The 19,636-nt window shown below is 41.0% G+C and overlaps 1 protein-coding gene across 2 annotated transcripts in view; it reads left to right on the plus strand.

Annotated features, from left to right (window-relative positions):
* The window catches only part of LOC149217466 (uncharacterized), a 342,847-nt gene that overhangs the window by 170,784 nt on the left and 152,427 nt on the right, over window positions 1-19,636 (plus strand). For both annotated transcript variants that reach the window (XR_016250681.1, XM_089391373.1), the window contains exon 6: window positions 6,640-6,759. Coding sequence is in view for 1 of the 2 variants with exons in the window: in XM_089391373.1 (XP_089247499.1) it covers window positions 6,640-6,759 (120 nt within the window). In the remaining variant the exon portion in view is untranslated. The remainder of the gene's footprint in view (window positions 1-6,639; window positions 6,760-19,636) is intronic.

Here is a 19,636-nt window from a genome sequence, read left to right on the forward strand (position 1 = left end):
GTTTCTCTCTGTATAGGATAGCCAGTTGGGCATCCAACAAATTGTACTTAGAATTACTACTGCATAATAATAAAACCCTCAGCTGCTGCACCGGTTTTCCCACACTGGGTTTTTTCAGGGACATTTGTCCAAAAATAACTGTGTAGATGTGTTGTGTATTTCTTTCTTGTTCAGTTTCTTATGTTCGCATTTTATTTTAAATGGTGAAGGCTGTAGTGTATTAGTTTCGGTGTTTATTGTAGGAAACAATAAATAACTTTGTTCAGTAATTAACAAATAGAAGAAACGTAATCAATTGCTGCAGTAGAAATTTGGGCATCCAAATTTTCACAATATATTGTTTACAAAAATACCATAATAAATATGAAAGAGTCAATAGTTATAAAAAGTACTAGAAACTAGAAACTAGAAAAGACAAGTAAATCTACTATCTACTAAAATTTCTTCTTGCCATGAGAAACTTCTGATTTCTTTTCTCATTATCTATGAACAATGGGAGTCTCCTACAGCATAGTGTAACTCTACAATGGTCGTGAACCACATACAGTACCAGAAGGCACATGACCTCCACAAAATGTTGCAGGTGGAAGTGGCGGAAAAGCTGGTGCAACTTGACCCTTGCTAGTGGATGGGGGTGGGATTTCTGTTGATGCTGTTGTTGTTGCTTCATCCTCATTGTCTAAAAGTTTTTCTTCCAGTTGTTTTAAATGTAAGGCTCCATCCTCCAAATTATCCTCCTCCAGGTTATTGTCCCAAGTGATATATGCTTTATCAAATCGAGCTTGTTCATAATAATGTGTCAACAACCTCAAGTTGTAGTGCACATAAACCAAACTTTCTACTTGATTTTCATTGAGGCAATTTCTTTTGACATTGTGGATGAAACTATAGGTGCTCCAACACCTCTCTGCAGAGGGTCCGAAGGAGGAGCAACGCTATCCCTAGCAAAGGTGACGCAGAGATTGTGTGGCGTTGACGCAGTTCTGTGCAGAAGGGACGCATAGCCTCTTTTCCAGCGAGATTAGAGTTTGATTCTTCCAGTGCCAGGGTGAGCATCTCACTACTTGTTTCGTCCAATTTCTCTCTGTATAGGATAACCAGTTGGGCATTCAACGAATTGTACTCAGAATTACTACTGCATAATAATAAAACCCTCAACTGTTGCACTGGTTTTCCCACATTGGGTTTTTCCGGGGACATTTGTCCACAAATAATTGTGTAGATGTGTTGTGTATTTCTTTCTTGTTCAGTTTCTTCTGTCCGCATTTTATTTTAAATGGTGAAGGCTGCAATGTATTAGTTTTTTGTGTTTACTGTAGGAAATAGTAAATAATTTTGTTTAGTAATTAACAAATAGAAGAAAGTAGTCAGTTGCTGTAGTACAAATTTGGGCATCCAAATTTTCACAATATATTGTTTACAAAAATACCATAATAAATATGAAAGAGTCAATAGTTATAAAAAGTACTAGAAAGTAGAAACTAGAAAAGACAAGTAAATCTACTATCTACTAAAATTTCTTCTTGCCATGAGAAACTTCTGATTTCTTTTCTCATTATCTATGAACAATGGGAGTCTCCTACATCCAGTATCAGAAGGCACATGACCTCCACAAGATGCTGCAGATGGAAGTGGCGGAAAAGCTGGTGCAACTTGAGCCTTGCTAGTGGATGGGGGTGGGATTTCTATTGATGCTGTTGTTCCTGCTTCATCCTCATTGTCTAGAAGTTTTGCTTCCAACTGTTTTAAATGTAAGGTTCGATCCTCCAAATTATCCTCCTCTGGGTTGTTGTCCCAAGTGATACATGCTTTATCAAATCGAGCATGTTCATAATAATGTGTCAACAACCTCAAGTTGTAGTGTACATAAACCAAAATTTTTGCCCGGTTTTCATTGCGGCAGTTTCTTTTGACATTGTGGATGAAACTATAGGTGCTCCAACACCTCTTTGCAGAAGAAGTATTAAACACCCAGGAAAGCACTTTAACTGCCAATTTCGCCAAATGTCTCCCGGAGCCATACATGTTCAACCATTCAACAATATCCAGTATATCTCTATCATTGTTTGCTTGCAAAGAACCAGACATTACAGTTTGACTGAAGTATTTGCTTAATTCTCCAGGCAATCTAGCACACTCCTCTCTGTCAAGGAACAACTTGTCTAATGCTAGCATGTACCCACTTTGTACCTTTGGATTTGCTTAATTCTCCATGCAATCTAGCACGCTCCTCCCTGTCAGGGACCACCTTGTCTAATGCTAGCATGTACCCACTCCTCACTGTTTAAATAATTAAATAACTTGTTGTATGTAAAGAACAAGTAGGAGATGATAAACCAGTGATTGCAGTAGGATTTCTGATGTGTAGATTCAGAAATTCTCACATGAACCAAATTGCCCAATGAGGGATTTTGTCAAATACATTATATCAATGTGGAAAAAGTCGAAGTCGGGATTAATTCGGCGAGGGTCCAAGAGTTGAAAAACTCGTCAAAGTCAGGAGTTTTTTGAAAAAGTCGGCAAAAAGTCCGCAAAATTAAAAAAACACAAAATTATTCATTTTTTTTAATTTTTTTTTTAACATCTAGAGTATCCACAACATCAAATAAATGCATTTCCACGTAAACATGTAAAGAAAGCTAATATATAATATGTATATGAAGTCTAATGCTACATCACATATCAAAATAGTGAATCAACTCCTGAATTTTGAGTCCTATCCGAGTCTCAACTCTCAAGAGTCAAAATATCAACGAAAAATATTATAAATGTATATCATGAGTCATCTAAAAGTCATCAAGTAAGCAGTCACTCAGATCCTCTTCCCCTTTTAATTTTTGTTTCCGCTAATTGTATTAAGAAATAAGTCATGCATTTATTCAATAGATTGTAATCTGCTTGGGTAATAAGGTGTTAGGTGGTAGGTCCAATGAAAATTAACAGTGAGTATCACAGTAGATGTGAAAATTAACGCTTGGTGAATCCAAGCTGCTTATTTTCTGAGAAAACAGTAGATGTCAGATTATTAACCTAGCCTTGGCATCTATTATTCAAAAACTCTTGGAGGTAAATTCCACTTCTGATACATAACCTTTCCCCACATTTATAGGGAATTCACCACTAAAGAAGATTCCCTTTCAAAACGTGCTGTCATTGCAGGAAGGATCTTTGCTGTCACAAGATTTCACAGGTACTTTGTTCCTATTTGAAAAATGGGTTCTTTTTTGAGGCACTAGTGTTTTTTTTTTGGACAGGTTGTTGCTATTTGATCTTCATGACCTCCTCTTTGTTTTTTCTCCTGGAAGCATTCAACCACTGTAACAATGTTTTTGATGGTGTGGGGTTCTTTCTACGGAAGACTGTTGTATGCCTGTCCTTTTGGTACTTTTGTAATCTTTTGAAGGGGAAGTGGCTGTTAGAGTCTGGATCACTGAAAGCCTAGAGGCTTAGCCAATGTATACTTTGCTTTCTAACTAGAAATATGAAGTATAAAGATTTGTTTTTCCTTGGAAAACAAAAACATATCTTAACCTCAAAACTAACAGATTACAAATGAGACTGCTATGCTCGGAAGAAGTATGACAAACAATACAATGCAATAACTTGAAAATGCATGGATGGAAGCTTCAATTTATAGTTTTAACTTTTTCACCTTCGTGGCCTCTTTATCCGCGGCCTGGGAAGGGAGGAAGACTTTTTGGGTCGACTCCCGATTAAATCGGGAGTATAAGGAAAAAATCGCGATTTTTCCTTTGTGAAAAAGTCGCCAAAAAGTCTCGGGATTAAATCGTTTAGTTCAAAAAATCGCGTTTTTAGGATTAAATCGGGATTTTTTGCAGACTTTTTCCACACTGCATTATATGCAAACTGCTGTAGGAGGTTGTTAATTGCTTGACTCAGGTAGGTTACACAGTAGTGTTTTTTCATGAGTCAAATCAATTCCTTAAGTATTGAAGGTGTTTCTCTAGTAATTCATTGCTAAGCAACTGTGCATTAAAGGGAAATAAAGGACATCCAACATGCTGATCTGATATGTATATTGAACCAGAATTGTATTATAGACTGATATAAATTGATTGATATAATATTTGAGCAAAGATAGTTCTTACATTTGACTCAGCCACAAAGACATAATAATTGAGACAAAGAGAACTTTGGAAACAACTTGACCTGCTACAGGATTATGGCAGGAAACCTCAAATCTGGAACCTTGAATGTATAGATATAGCAACATCCTCCTCTATGACAGAACTTGGTCTCTTCTCTCTGAAAAATATGCAAAACAGACGTGGTTACAATGGGGATTCAATCTCCAATGCCATGGTACTTAAATCAGCTCGGTTCCCTAATCAAATGCGGCCTTGGCACCTTGTAATTTTAGGCATAAACATGTCTGGAACAGGCTCCTCATTCACTGCATATAACCCGTCCTTGGCACTAAATCCAGATATATAACAGATCTGGAAATGACAAGCAAGATATAGCTCCAAAATGCATTTGACTTCAATCTCTTAAAACTCCTTTATTCCTGGGCATAAGGGAATTTGATATCAGCTGATCCTTGTGCATGGTGGTAGCAAAGATCTTCTTTCTAGCTTCTAGATTCCCCTTTTTCTTATTATTTTATTGGTGGAGCCCATTCTCCATTAGAAGACCTTTTTGTCGCCATTTAAATAAATAATAATTTTCCTCCTTTCTCAATAAAATATTATTTTTCCGCCATTCTCCAGTAAACTAATAATTTTCCTCCAATCTCCAATAAAATATTATTTTTCTGCCATCCTCCATTAAAAAATATTTTCTGCCTTTTTTCCACAAAATAATATATTTTCCGTTATTATTCAGTATTACCAAAAATTGGCAAAACTCCTTAGTGATTTTTTTTTTTTTCACTCTCAAACTTTAGGAACATTACACGGAATGTCCACCATAGATACAATAGATCAGTGGCTACCTTGTCAATCTCTGGTGTGTAGTGAAGGATGTGTTATCAACTTTGGAAAGAATGGGAGATGATAGTCACAAAGAGTTCCTGAAACCTGTAAAGCAGAATCCAATATTTCACCACAAGAGTCTCTCATGCTGATCTTTATAGAAGCATGGAAGAAGGATCTCCGAATCCATGCACTCTACATGTGTGAGAGAAGAAAGGGATCGAACTCTATGTCAAACTCTTGCATGGCATATTGAATCTCCCTCTAAGTGATGTGGTCCACTAGTAAACTCACCCATCAACCATGTGCTCATGCATGCACAACTTGACCTCTTCAGTTCCAAATTAGATCAAGGCATGTGGTGTGCTTATTCATGCACAACTCGACCTCATAAGTGCCCAGATTATATCGAGGCATGTAAACTAGTTCTTCATGCATGCAAAGGATCTATTTTTATGTTTTTCAATATCTAAAAGGATAATGCAAAATCGAATTAGTGTAAGAGACTTGGAGGGGATTGAAACTTTCTGGAATAGACTGATACATGCATCGACATGCAAATCTAGTCAACTCGAATGTCCATAGAGCCCAAGGACATAAAAAATGCAATGGACTCCAGCTCGGTGATGTCATGAATGCCACATCACAATTCCACCAAACCTCATGAGTACTCTGATATGTCTATATATATATAGCTGCCATGTGTCCAGATATGATGCAACTACAATCTGTTGATAACCAGCCTGAAATCCAAACTACACATCTAGTCTATCCCAACCAACACTTGGCAACAACTCCAACAATACATGCTAGAACTATGACATACCTTGCCACCTACTAAAAGTAGGCATACCAACACAAGAAAGAAGGGTTAACATGTTTGGTTTGGCACCCATTGCAAGAGACTCCATTTCTGTTCAAAAAATACCTATCTCAGCATGATAGCGAATGGCTATATTGGATTCGTAAGCCAACAATTCACCCAAGTGAAACATGGTGACATTGTCATTAGAGGTTGCCTGGCAGTGCCTAGGTCACCCTCTTTCCCTTGGCCACCATGCAAGAGACTTTGATTTCATCGGCCCCATTGTCTGATCTCCCTCTCCCCCCCTCTCTCTCTCTCGACATGTTCTTGTGATGGGTTGTGCACCTTTCCAGTCTTGGGTAAAGTCACTTAATGTTTTATATGACTATACGTTCGTCATGGTTTTATACATATATGTGGTTTCTTTCATTGTATTACTTTCTGGCATTTTCTAGGAGATGTGCTGGCACTCCCACATTTTATTCATATTGGTTGTACTCTTCAGTCCCATTGACCTCCTTTTGTGGTCATTTGTTGGACATTAATAAAATGATCTTATCTTATCTTACCTGGGGTCATAGGTGTGCTGTATCCTCTCTGTGGTGTGTAAGTATCCCCCAAATCTTATTATGTAATAACACATCCAGGTAAAATATTTTCTTGTTCAAATATTATGGTGTTTCTTGCATATATTCATTTTGAGCATAACATGTTTCTAGTGCAACAAACCTATTTTACTTTCCCTATTAGCTGAATATAAAGCTCCGAAGATCCATATGCTTGCTTAACTTATATAATACTAATATTATTGATTTGGAATTTCAATTTCATTATTTTATGGAGTTGTACAAGAATCAATAACTGATTCATGGATTTTGAATGTTACTGAATTGATTGCAGGTGCGCACTTATGTGAAGTATGGTAAATTTTCTAATGCAGGAAAGTATGGGGTTCAGAGAGAGCAAATCCGAGAAAGGAATTATATAAGGGAGTTTATGGAACCAAATAAGACACACATGGTAATGACAAGTAGAAAATGTCTAGTTTTGAAGCAAAAAATCATTATTATTTTCAGCTCATGGTCAAATAGACAAATTGGAGGGCATTGGAAGAGAGCCAGATTATTACCATATTTTCTATGCACGGAAAGTTTGTTAGTCCAGGGTTTTGAGTATTATTGTTTCATTTGAACACTCTAGTATGCTTTGGCGTAGATGGTTGATTTGTACTTTTGGGGTCTTAACATAGGAATTATTGCTTAGGAAGGTTTTCTTGGGAATGCATTTTATGTGGATGAATGGTTGATTAAAAATGGTCCATATTTGAGCTTAAAACAAACATGCTTGCTAATCAACTGATTTTCTTCCAGCAGTTCTTATTTTCATTTTTTTATTTTTTAATCCATAAACAATAATAAGCCCTTGAAGAAGGCACTTCAAACTTTATATGAAAAAGTAAAAATCCCGTGAATTTATCTTTCTTATACACTTTCTCTTTTGAAATTTTTGAACCAATGACAAATTATTTGTAAAGCTATCATAATAGTAACATATTATATCATGAGGTGGTGTCAAGCCCTTGCACAAGTAGTTGAAAGCATCAAAACAATGTAAAATTCATTTTCAAGAATGATTCATAGGCACAACTGATATGAATGCTTTATTCCCAGTAGTTTATGTCACAAATAAAGAAATTTGGATAGAAAGTTGTCGATGGACTGTAATGCAATTCATCTGTACCATTCATTTGTTTTACAAGTATTTTTTTAGGTTACCTTTTAAATGCATATTATGAGTTCTATTTTCTACAATAGACAAACAAAAGCCAAGAGAGAAAAGCTACTTTAACACCAAGTTTATTGATCATCCAAATTGCAATATTGTTTCTATTGTTAGAGAATCAATCTTCCTCATACCTACAACACATTGAATTTCATCCAAGCAAGGAAATGTAGCAATTTTATCATATCTTATGTGCATAGAGGACAAGTAGTAAGTTTAATTTATATGATGTCTTTAGCATTTGGGATCATGCCTTTATTTCTAGTGCCTCTTGAGAAGAGTAGGTAGGTGGACATTCTGAAGTTTTTGTAATGAATTGATTAAAGACATTTTGTATTATGTGGCAGGGATGAAGTTTTTGATCCATCTTGTCATGGATAACCAACTTGTTGATTTGGGGTAGCATCGGATGTGATTTAGCCCCAAAAATTGGTGGAGAGGCTAAAGCACATGAGATATCCAATACCCAGAAATGGTTTGGGCAGATTCTAAACAGTTTGGGAGATATTAAAATAATTAATATTTTTAATGGAGTCCCTAAGTCTAAACTCAGGGAAAATAAAATATTAATAAAACTGAGTTAGAATGGTCCAAAAGTCATGGATCAAGTCAGATCTAATCTTAGCCATTGATTAGGGACTTAATCTCGGTCGTTGAATTGTCAACCAGAAAAGTATAAGAGGAGGCTTGATGGTCACTTGGAGAATACACGAAGTTGATCAAGAATTCGATTTTCTGGGGTAGGGCTTCCTGAGGAAATTGAAGGAGTGATCAGATTTGCAACTGAGTAGTGAATACAGAAGCATATAGGCATAGAGGATACCGGGAGCATCAGTGCAGAAGTCGGGAGAGGGTTAAAGCAAAGCCAACTAGAGGCCACACAAAAGTAGTTAGAGGCCACGCAGACGCAGCCAAGAGTTGCGCAGTGCCAGAGAGAGCCAACGTGGGTGATGCAGAGGCTCCAGAGGTTGACGCAGAGCCTCCAGAGGCTGACGCATGGCTAGATGGGCTGATACTGGGCCAGAGAGGCTGACACAGACCCTAGAGGTTGACACTGGGAGATTTCGTGGGGTAGATTGGGGCTGATATCTGTCTCCAACTGAGAGGTACCACTGTCGAGGGCATTCTCTGTTGGGTGAACCATTTCTGGCACCCAAATTGTATTCTGAAACTGCTTAATAATAAAACCCTCAAATAGCTGCACCGGTTTTCCGGCATTGGGTTTTTCTGGGGACATTAGTCCAAAAATAATGGTGTCACTTGTGTGCTTGTTTTCCTTTCAGTTGATGATCTGTATGTGTTGAGACCAATGTTTTTAAAACCGGAACCGGTGACTGGACCGGTCCACCTAATGAACCGGTTTACCGGCCGGAACCGGTCTAACCGGGACTGGTTTGGTCTAAACGAACCGATTTTAGAAAAATACATTAAATAATCAATTTTTAATGAAACAAAACTATTTTTAAGATTTAAAACCATGATTCCAAGCCAATAGAGACAAAATATGCAAAGTTTGCTCATTTATATACCATGTAAAGGTGAATATATCAAAATGGCACTGAGTGCAATACATATCATCGACAAAATAGCAAAATACATAAGCAGTTAGGCTCTAAATGGCCTATAAAGTCCAAAAACAATGCTGCAAGCTATGAGGCCATTGGCCTACTACAAGTCTACAGTGTACACATGATCAATCATCAAGTTCATCACCACTACTAGCCACAAGATCATCATCAGGAGCTACATAGACATCATCTGATTCAGAGTCTGACGATGCCTTAGCCTGATCTGCAACCTCAGTAGCAATGCCACCAATAACAATAAAAGTGGACCTAATGGAAGCACGAGTTTGTCGATGTAATATCCCTTATTAGGAATATTCCTCAAACACAAGCAAACTCCAACCAGAGATGGACTAGGAGGGCATTTACCATATATGTCGCCTCTGAAAAGAGGATGAGATCCGGAGGCTACCTGGCCCTTTCTAGACTCTGTCTAAGAGTATAGCAGAAAACACACAAGTGGTATAATAGCCGAGAAGCTCAAGAGATAATAATGACAATGGTGCAACATATAACAATATAACCATAAGCAGATACTCAAGAAATGCAGAGAGAAATGCTAAGCCATTTTATTATACTGAGTAATAAAATGAGTACAGGAGGTGATCAGAAAGATGGCACCTCGACTTGCACAAGGCAAGTGAATAAATACACTCAGAATAACAAAGGAATGGCTCCTCTTTGAACTGCGTCCAAGCTGCTGGAGAATTGTCGTGCTACTACTGCTGCTAGAAATCAAATGAGGATTTGGGGCTGCTCCCCTCCTTAGAAAAGGCTGAAACTCTGGAATCAGACTCTACTCAAGAAACCCAAAAAAACCCAGAAAGCTTTTTTGAAATGGCCGACCCCCGAAAATCACCCCCTTGGGGTTCTGCGCAGTCCCTCAATGCTCTGCGCTGCCACTGAATGAAACCCTCCAGAAATCTGCCTGAAACCTCTGCCAAAACTCTCCAATATGCAAGGGTTGATCCCTGCTCTATCTCTCAGCACAAATCCCACTGCAAACCCTCAACCCAGAACTCCTGCCAGAAAGAACTGCGTCACCCCTCTCAGTGCTGCGCAATCCTCCAAAACGCTGATGAAACTGCTGCTGAAATGTTGATGAAACTACTGCTGAAATGCCAATGGAAATACCTTGCCCGAGCAGGCACTCGAAGTTCCCCGGGGCTAAGGGTGAGATCTCCGAATGGAGACACTCAATGCACTAAATAGTGCTGCAGACTAGCTAAATAGCCAGCGTGCTCTAAGTCGAAGCGACTATCACAAATTCTCATAACTGAATGATCAAAATGAGGGGGCTTCTCTCTCCTTTATAGCCTTTGCCTCTCTCAATCCCTAGGCTCACCTTCTCCAATGTAATTCCTTTCCTGCCACGTGTTTCTTCCCTTCTGCGCAGTCCCTCCAAGTGTTTGCGTGGGCTCCATCTCTGCGTCCCCTTTTGGCCCCTTGACTCCCCTTTACGTCACACTGTTGTGCTACTAGGAAGTGACTTTTATTCTAAAAGTGAGTTATGTCCCCCTTCCTCACCTTTTTTATTTATAAATAACTATAAAAGGCAAAAATTGAGCAAAATCAAATATTCCAATTAGCCATGGCTAATTAGGAATATTACAGTCTCCCCCGGCAAAATGTTGCTTGTCCTCAAGCAACTTAAGTGATGGATGCTGCAAGATTTTCTCACTCTCCCAAGTGGCATCCTCATCCGACAAATTCTTCCACCTCATCAAGAATTCCCGGACCGTCCTGCTCTGCAACTGCCTCTCCCTGGCATCAATGATAGCCTTGGGCTGCAACACCAAATGCCCCTCATCATCCATCGGTGGTAGCTCATCTGTCACTGTCCCCTGCTGCCCCAATGCCTTCTTCAGGCATGATACATGAAAAACGTTATGAATCTTGCTGCTTTGGGGTAGCTCCAACTCATATGCAACCTGTCCAATCCTGCGTATCACCCTGTATGGCCCATAAAAGCGGGGCTTGAGCTTCTCAGCCCCCTTCTGCTTCAGTGACGACTGTCGGTATGGCTGTAATCGTAGGTAGACCATGTCCCCAACCTCAAACTGTCTCTCCACCTGACCCTTGTTGGCATATAGCTTCTGTTGTGTTAAGTTATGGTATGTTCTATGCTTATAACAGTTTACTTCTTTTTCTTATTATATTCCACCGATTAGCAATCACATGTACATAAAGTAAAGTGCAGATAGAACATTAAACGATCGACAGAAAACAAGCCAAGACAAGAGACACAAGATGTGGCGGCTAGCCAGGGACAAACCCCACAATATGTGGGGAAACCCTTTGATCAAATCTTCTTTTATCTTCAATAATTCAGCAGAGAGAAATAGTACAATAAATCTGATTCATATCAGCAGTAGCAAACCCTAGATCAGTAGCAGCAGCATTAGCGGCTTCATTATCAAACTAGGGCAGACCATATCTCACAAACCGACAGTCGGATTGACTTCATTCCACCACCAAAAGTTTCGGCTTCCAGAGGAGGTTCAGATGAACCTACAACGCAGTTCAGATGAGGAGATCTTCTAGGCCACGCAAGTCAATCTTTACTTCTGCAGTTGCAGCTTCAGTTTCAGCAGTTTCTGGCTTCAAACTAGGGCAGTTGATATCTTGCAAACCGTTCGTCGAATTGACTTCATTCCACCACCAAAAGTTGCGGCTTTCAAAGGAGGTTCAGATGAACCTACAACGCAGTTCCAAAGAGGAGATCTTCTAGGCCACGCAAGTCAATCTTTACTTCTGCAGTTGCAGCTTCAAATTCAACAGCTTCCGGCTTCACATGTGTGAGAGAGAGAGACCCATTTCAGCGCAGTAGAGAAGAGACTCATATCTGCGCAGGAGAGAGAGAGAGATGTGATGAGATGAGTGAGTCCAAATGAGGAAAAGTCCTCTTATATTTATACACAACGTTGGTGGGTGAATAGATGCGACTGTTGGGCTTCTGAGCCTACATGAGTTGTAGGTCGGCTTGATAATAATTCCATAATCAAAATAAATTCATATCTCCATGAATACTTATCGGAATTGGATGATCTTTATATCAATCCTACACCTCTCGACGAGAGGAATCTAATAAAAATATTATTAGCCATGAATAAGATCACCCACATGAAGTTTTGCCCTGGTTTCCAATTTTAACACTCCCTCTCAACCATGGAGAACTTCATCTGCAATCTGTCTATCGGTCGTTACTATTCATCCATCAAATGCACTGCCTTGTACAGCTTGACCCTTGCCCTGCTCTACTCTATTTTGCCTGTTCTACTTTGTCTTGTTCTGCCCTGCACTGATCTGTACTGTTTTGTTCTGTTCTGCTCTGCTCTTGCATTGTTCTATTCTACTCTGCTTTTGTCGGAATTATGAAGAAGAATAAATGATCGAGGATTTATCATACTGACTCAAAGTCAGTCTCAGAGTATGTACCACTGGTCCCAGACCAGTCTCAACCAACCCAAAGTCAGCGTCATAGTGAGTACAACTCCAATGGTCCCAGACCAATATCATCCTCCACTGACTCAAAGTCAGTCTCAGAGTATGTACCACTGATCCCAGACCAGTCTCAACCGACCCGAAGTCAGCGTCATAGTATGGTACAACTCCTACCACTGGTCCCAGACCAGTATCATTGATCCCAGATCAATGGAGGTCATCCTAGCGTAGGGAGTACGGTAGTTACAACGATGCATCCATCGGTACTACTATGGTCCCTAACTTCATTTCCCTGCTCATTGATCAGATGAGAGGTACTTCCCATGAGTCCCAGACTGCATGGGTAGGATGCCTCGACAGGGGAACTAATCAATCCTGTCCTCACAGGAGAACACATCAATCCTGCTACAATTTCCATGGAGAACACATCAATCCAGGCCTCACAGGAGAACTAATCATCCTGCTACACAGGAGAGCGAATCATCCTGTTCCACAAGAGAGCGAATCATCTTGTCCCACAAGAAAGCGAATCATCTTGTTCCAGTGTGCACCACCAGGGGAGAGTGAGTCACCCTGTGGTCATATGTTGTTCCAGTAGGAACCGCAAGCCCTCAGAGCTCCCAGAGCTCAATGTATGCAACATGCAGGACCCTTGTACAAGGGTTTCTTGCCGACTCCAAGTCGTTTGGGAAAATCACAGATTAGATCTTTCCTCGGGGCTTTGACAAGGTGTATCAACCTGTACATCATCTTAATGTGATGGAGCTTCCTTGCTCATCGACTTACCATATCCCAGATGATGTCTATCTGCTGGAGCAATTGACGAATACATGATTCCTCAATAATCGAATCCCACCTCTGGTTGTTACAGAGAATCACAGTGGTATCCAATGTAAATCCAAACAGCTCACTGAAGAGCTTTCGCAACCAGACTGCCTCACACGAGGTTATGCTAGCAACAATATATCCTGCTTCGGCGGTGCTCAAAGCCACCAACTTCTGCTTCCTGCTCATCCAGGATATCGAAGCAGATCCCAAGGTGAAAGAGTACCCGGAAGTGCTCTTATGGTCCACCACACTACCTGCCCAATCAACATCAGTATATCCAAGCAGTCTCACATCTCCGGCAGTGTATCTTAATCCATGAGAGATTGTGTCCTAAAGACATCTCAGAAGATTCCTGGCATCAATCCAGTGAGGCTCAACCAAATATGAGCTCACAATGCTAACTGCAAAACATATGTTCGGACGGAGGTTCACCAAGAACATCAATGCGAATGAGTTTTTGAAACTCAGAGGCATTTCCCAAGTCTGGTCCGACATCACTACCATATAACTTCTAAAAGTTATGATCCTTGAGGTAGTCACAGGCTTGCAGTCCATCATACCGAATCTTTCCAATATATTTACCATATATTTTCCTTGAGATAGGAAAATTTCCCTTGGCTTCTGCCACACTTCAAGTCCTTGGTCCTTCATTTCAAATTCAGAAGCCATCTCCCTCTTACATTTGTGAATGAGAGGGTTTGCACATGTTAGAAAGAGGTCATCCACATACAACACCAGTATGAGAGGCTTGTCATATTCAACCTTAAAGTAAAGGTTAGGATCAGCTTCACTCCTAGTGAATCCCAGCTTCATCAAGTAGCTATCGATCCTCTCATACCATGCTCGGGGTGCTTGCTTCAACCCATAGAGAGCCTTCTTCAACCTGCATACATGAGATTTTCAATCATAAATCTCAAATCCTTCAGGTTGCTCCACATAGACCTCTTCTTTGATAGAACCATGCAAGAACGCGGTCTTAACATCCATCTGATGTAGGTTCCATCTTTGTGAAGCCACAAAGGCTATGATCAAGCGGATGGTCGTATATCTGGCAACAGGTGCAAATATCATAGTCTATACCTCCCTTCTGGGATAAACCCAGAGCAACAAAATGAACCTTATATTTTTCCATACTTCCATTTGCTGCATGCTTTATCTTGTAAAGCCATTTTAAAGTAACAATTGTCTTGTCCAGGGTCTGGGAACTACTTCCCAGACATCATTCTTAATGATAGACTCATATTCTTCGGTCATAGCATCCTTCCATACTTGATGCTTGACGGCATCTGAGAATGACGAAGGCTCATTTTGTATGATCGTGCTCATGATGGTCAGGTATCCTTGATACCTATTAGGTTTCTTACTTTCACGAAAGGTTCCTCGGGGTGCAGCATGTCCTTCAGCATCATCAACTAGGCCCCTAAGCCATGAAGGCCTCTTCCTAGAAGAGGAAGGCTCATGTGGAGGAGGATCAATCGGATCCATGGGTTCTTCTACATCAGGCATTGATTCATCAGCCTTTTCTTTCGGTTCCCTGCTATCGGCTTCTTGAGAGCTCCTCAAAGTCGGAAGATTGATCACCTTGCTGAGAGCCATATCTTCGTCAAAGGTGACATCATGACTGATTATGACTTCCCTTTGACCGGCTACATAGATTCTATAGCCTTTAGTATTTTCACCATAGCCCACGAAAATTCCCTTCTTTCCAGATGCTCCCAATTTATTTCTTTTCTCTTTCGGCACATGAAAGTATACAGGGCTTCCAAAAATTTTAAAATGAGAAACATCAGGTTTCTTACCGGTGAATTTTTCTTCAGGAGTCTTGGAACCCAATGCTTGATGAGGGCATCGATTTTGTACATATACGGCAGTGTTTGCAGCTTCAGCCCATAGAAACTTAGGAAGACTTTGATCATGTAGCATGGCCCGGACAGCTTCCATAATTGTGCGGTTCTTCCTTTCTGCCACACCATTTTGTTCAGGAGTATATGGTGTAGTAGTCTCCCTCTTGATGCCAGCCTCTTTACAAAAATCATGGAACTCATTAGATTCATATTCAGTTCCATTGTCAGTTCTTAAGATCTTGATCTTCTTTTCGGTTTGATTCTCGATTAGGGCTTTGAAGTGTCGGAACCAAGGGAACACTTCATCCTTCTTTTTCAAGAAGTATATCCAGGTCTTTCGAGAATGGTCATCTGTAAAAGTAAGATAATATGAGTATCCTCCCAAGGAGTTCACAGGCATCATACCTGATATGTCTGAGTGAACTAGTTGTAATATATCGGAGGTCTTGCTTTGACTTGAAGGGAAAGGTCCCCTTTTGAGCTTTCCTTCGGCACATCCCAGACATACACCTTCTTTCTCTACTTGGAATTCATGCATCCCTGTTACCATCTGTCTTACATTGGGTAGAGCTTTGTAATGAAGGTGGGAAAACCTCCGATGCCAAAGTTCGGACTAAAGAGTTGTGTCACAAGACATGACACCTAGCGGACTTCCATCGACCTGATATAATGAATCAACACTAAACCCAAGAGTAAAGGCATCTTTAACATTATTTTTCCATATACATACCTTGCCATTGCTGAAGGTTACCTTGTAGCCTCTGTTTTCCATTGCCAAGATGGACACTAGGTTCCTTTTGAGGTCAGGTGCATTTAATACATCCTGGACTTTCTAGCCTTCTTGAATGGTTGTCCTCTTCCTCGATCTCTAGCTCTCCTCTTACCTTTGCTGTTGAATTTGTCATTCCTTTGATTTGCCATCAGAGGGATTTTGATCATCGTCCCGGTATGAGTCCTTTCTTCTCTTTGCATGAGAAGAAAAGGCAGCAGGAGGACCTTTAGGCATGGGCATTTCTTGCACTTCTTCCCTTGTTTCTTCTTGAATGCATCTAGCCATTAATTCCTCGAAACCAGGAATTACATTATAGTTCAGAAGAGTAGTCTTGAACACGTACCATTCGGATGGTAATCCTCCAAGAGTTGTGAGTGCCATTTCTCTGTCAGTAATAGTTTCCCCAATAGATAAGAGATCGTTCTTGATCTCGGTGATTCTTAAGAAGTATGCTTGCATACTTTCATCCTTACTCTTCTTGATTTACCTCAGCTTATTTCTAAGAAACAAAACTTGATTTGCATCATTAACTTTAAATAAACTCACCAGTCTATTGTAGATTTCCTTGGAGGTGTCTAGTTCAGAGATGTAGGCCACCAAGTGCTTGTTGATAGAGTCCCGGATGATCTTCTATTGCTTTGACTTCTCCATTTTTCCATTTGTTCCAGGCAGCAGCGGATGCATTTGATGGAGGCTCAACAATATTGCCTCTCACATGATCCAACACTCCTTGATTCTCAAGGGTTAGATCGATAGACATCTTCCATCCGTGATAGTCAGCTTTCTCACGGAGCTTGTCTTCAGTAGGAAAGAGTGTTGAGGACCCCATACTTCTCTTAGGATAGCCTTACCAATCTTCTCTTCAATGATTGCTCTTGCTCTTGCTCGGGCTTTGTCTTCACCTCAGCTCTGATACCATGTTAAGTTATGGTATGTTCTATGCTTATAACAGTTTACTTCTTTTTCTTATTATATTCCACCGATTAGCAATCACATGTACATAAAGTAAAGTGCAGATAGAACATTAAACGATCGACATAAAACAAGCCAAGACAAGAGACACAAGATGTGGCGGCTAGCCAGGGACAAACCCCACAATGTGTGGGGAAACCCTTTGATCAAATCTTCTTTTATCTTCAATAATTCAGCAGAGAGAAATAGTACAATAAATCTGATTCATATCAGTAGTAGCAAACCCTAGATCAGTAGCATCAGCATTAGCGGCTTCATTATCAAACTAGGGCAGACCATATCTCACAAACCGACAGTCGGATTGACTTCATTCCACCACCAAAAGTTTCGGCTTCCAGAGGAGGTTCATATGAACCTACAGCGCAGTTCAGATGAGGAGATCTTCTAGGCCACGCAAGTCAATCTTTACTTCTGCAGTTGCAGCTTTAGTTTCAGCAGTTTCCGGCTTCAAACTAGGGCAGTTGATATCTTGCAAACCGTTCGTCGGATTGACTTCGTTCCACCACCAAAAGTTGCGGCTTTCAAAGGAGGTTCAGATGAACCTACAATGCAGTTCCAAAGAGGAGATCTTCTAGGCCACGCAAGTCAATCTTTACTTCTGCAGTTGCAGCTTCAAATTCAACAGCTTCCGGCTTCACATGTGTGAGAGAGAGAGACCCATTTCAGCGCAGTAGAGAAGAGACTCATATCTGCGCAGTAGAGAGAGAGAGATGTGATGAGATGAGTGAGTCCAAATGAGGAAAAGTCCTCTTATATTTATACACAACGTTGGTGGGTGAATAGATGCGACTGTTGGGCTTCTGAGCCTACATGAGTTGTAGGTCGGCTTGATAATAATTCCATAATCAAAATAAATTCATATCTCCATGAATACTTATCGAAATTGGATGATCTTTATATCAATCCTACACCTCTCGATGAGAGGAATCTAATAAAAATATTATTAGCCATGAATAAGATGACCCACATGAAGTTTTGCCCTGGTTGCCAATTTTAACATGTTGGTTTTGCGCTGTAGCCATATTATCCTTGAGAGCTCGGAGGATATCCTGACTCGCTTGGACCCAAATCTTGGCTCTAGGAGCCTTGCTATCACCAAACATCACGTCAGTAAAAGATAAAGGATGATACCCATATAAGGCATAGAATGGTGACATACCAATGGACATGTGATGTGAAGTGTTGTAGCAGTACTACCCTAGATGCAGCCACTTCAGCCATGCTCGCTGCTGCCCACTGACATAGTTACGCAAGTAGCCCTACAGCCACTTGTTAACTATCTCTGTCTGCCCGTCCGTCTGTGGGTGATAACTGGTACTCGGTGTCAACTCCGTCCCCACCAACCGGAAAAGCTCTTGCCAAAACCCGCCCATGAAATGGCTGTCCCTATCATTGACGATGGTCTTAGGAAGACCATGTAGCCTGAAGATCTCTTTGAAGAACAGCTCGGCCACCTGTGCTGCTGTATAGTGTGCGGGTATGGCAAAAAAATGCACATACTTCGTCAGTCGATCAACGATGACAAAGATACAATCCTTGCCCTGTACCATGGGCAACCCTGTGATGAAGTCCATTGAAATACTCTCCCACTTCCCCTCCGGAATGGAAAGAGGTTGCAATAATCCCGCAGGATGGCTCATCTCTCCCTTGTTCCTTTGGCAAACATCGTACTCCCGGATATGCTGGAGTACGTCCTCCTTGAGGCCCTTCCATGAGAACCTCTCTCTAATGGCCCTGTAGGTTTTGGTAAATCCCTGATGGCCTGCCAATGGTGAATCATGTGATGCTTGTAGTATCTTCTTCTTGAGTTCAGACCCCTCAGTCAAAAAGATCCGGTCCCTGTAATAGATGATCTCATCGACCACCCTGTACCTGTCATCTGCCACCTGCCCATCCTGAACCGCACATGCAAACATGTCCTTGGAGTACTCTACTGAGAGTCGAACCCTCCAGTGTGTATCCAAGCTCATAAGAGACAACGTGGCTGGTCTACGTGAAAGGGCATCTGCTACCATGTTGTTCTTACCCTTGACATACTCAATGTCAAAGTCTTATGCTTGGATTTTACTGATCCACTTCTGCTGCCTCTCCTGTAGCTGCTTCTGCTCCAAAAAGAATCTGAGGCTGTTGTGATCAGTCCTCACCCTGAACCTGTTGCCTACCAAATACTGCCGGAACTTGGCCAATGCATGCATGATGGCTAGCATCTCCTTGTCGTATATAGGATACAACCTCTCGTGCAGAAGGATCTTTCGGCGCTCATAGGCTATAGGGTGACCTCCCTGCATCAATACTACGCCGATCCCCTCTCCCGACGCGTCACACTCCAAAACGAATGGCTGCGTGAAATCTGGAAATGCAAGCACTGGGAAGCTGCTCATAACCTCCTTGAGCCTGTCAAAGGCTCGGTATGCTGTATCTGACCAACTGAAAGCCCCCTTCCTCGTCAAATCTGTCAGGGGTGCAGCAAGCTGGGAGAAACTCTTGACGAACTTCCCGTAGTAAGTACAAATGCCAATGAATCCCCGGAGTTCTGTCACGTTTCTCGGCTCCGACCATTCTTTGATGGCCCTGATCTTCTCCTTGTGGACTCTCACTCCGTCCACCACTATGATGTGTCCCAGATACAACATCTCCATTAACCCAAACTCACACTTGGAGAGTTTGGCATAGAACTGCTGCTCCTGTAA

Source organism: Pinus tabuliformis, chromosome 1_1, assembly GCF_031772625.1.
Source record: "Pinus tabuliformis cultivar Carrire ecotype Pingquan chromosome 1_1, CPIR1, whole genome shotgun sequence".
NCBI lineage: Eukaryota > Viridiplantae > Streptophyta > Pinopsida > Pinales > Pinaceae > Pinus > Pinus tabuliformis.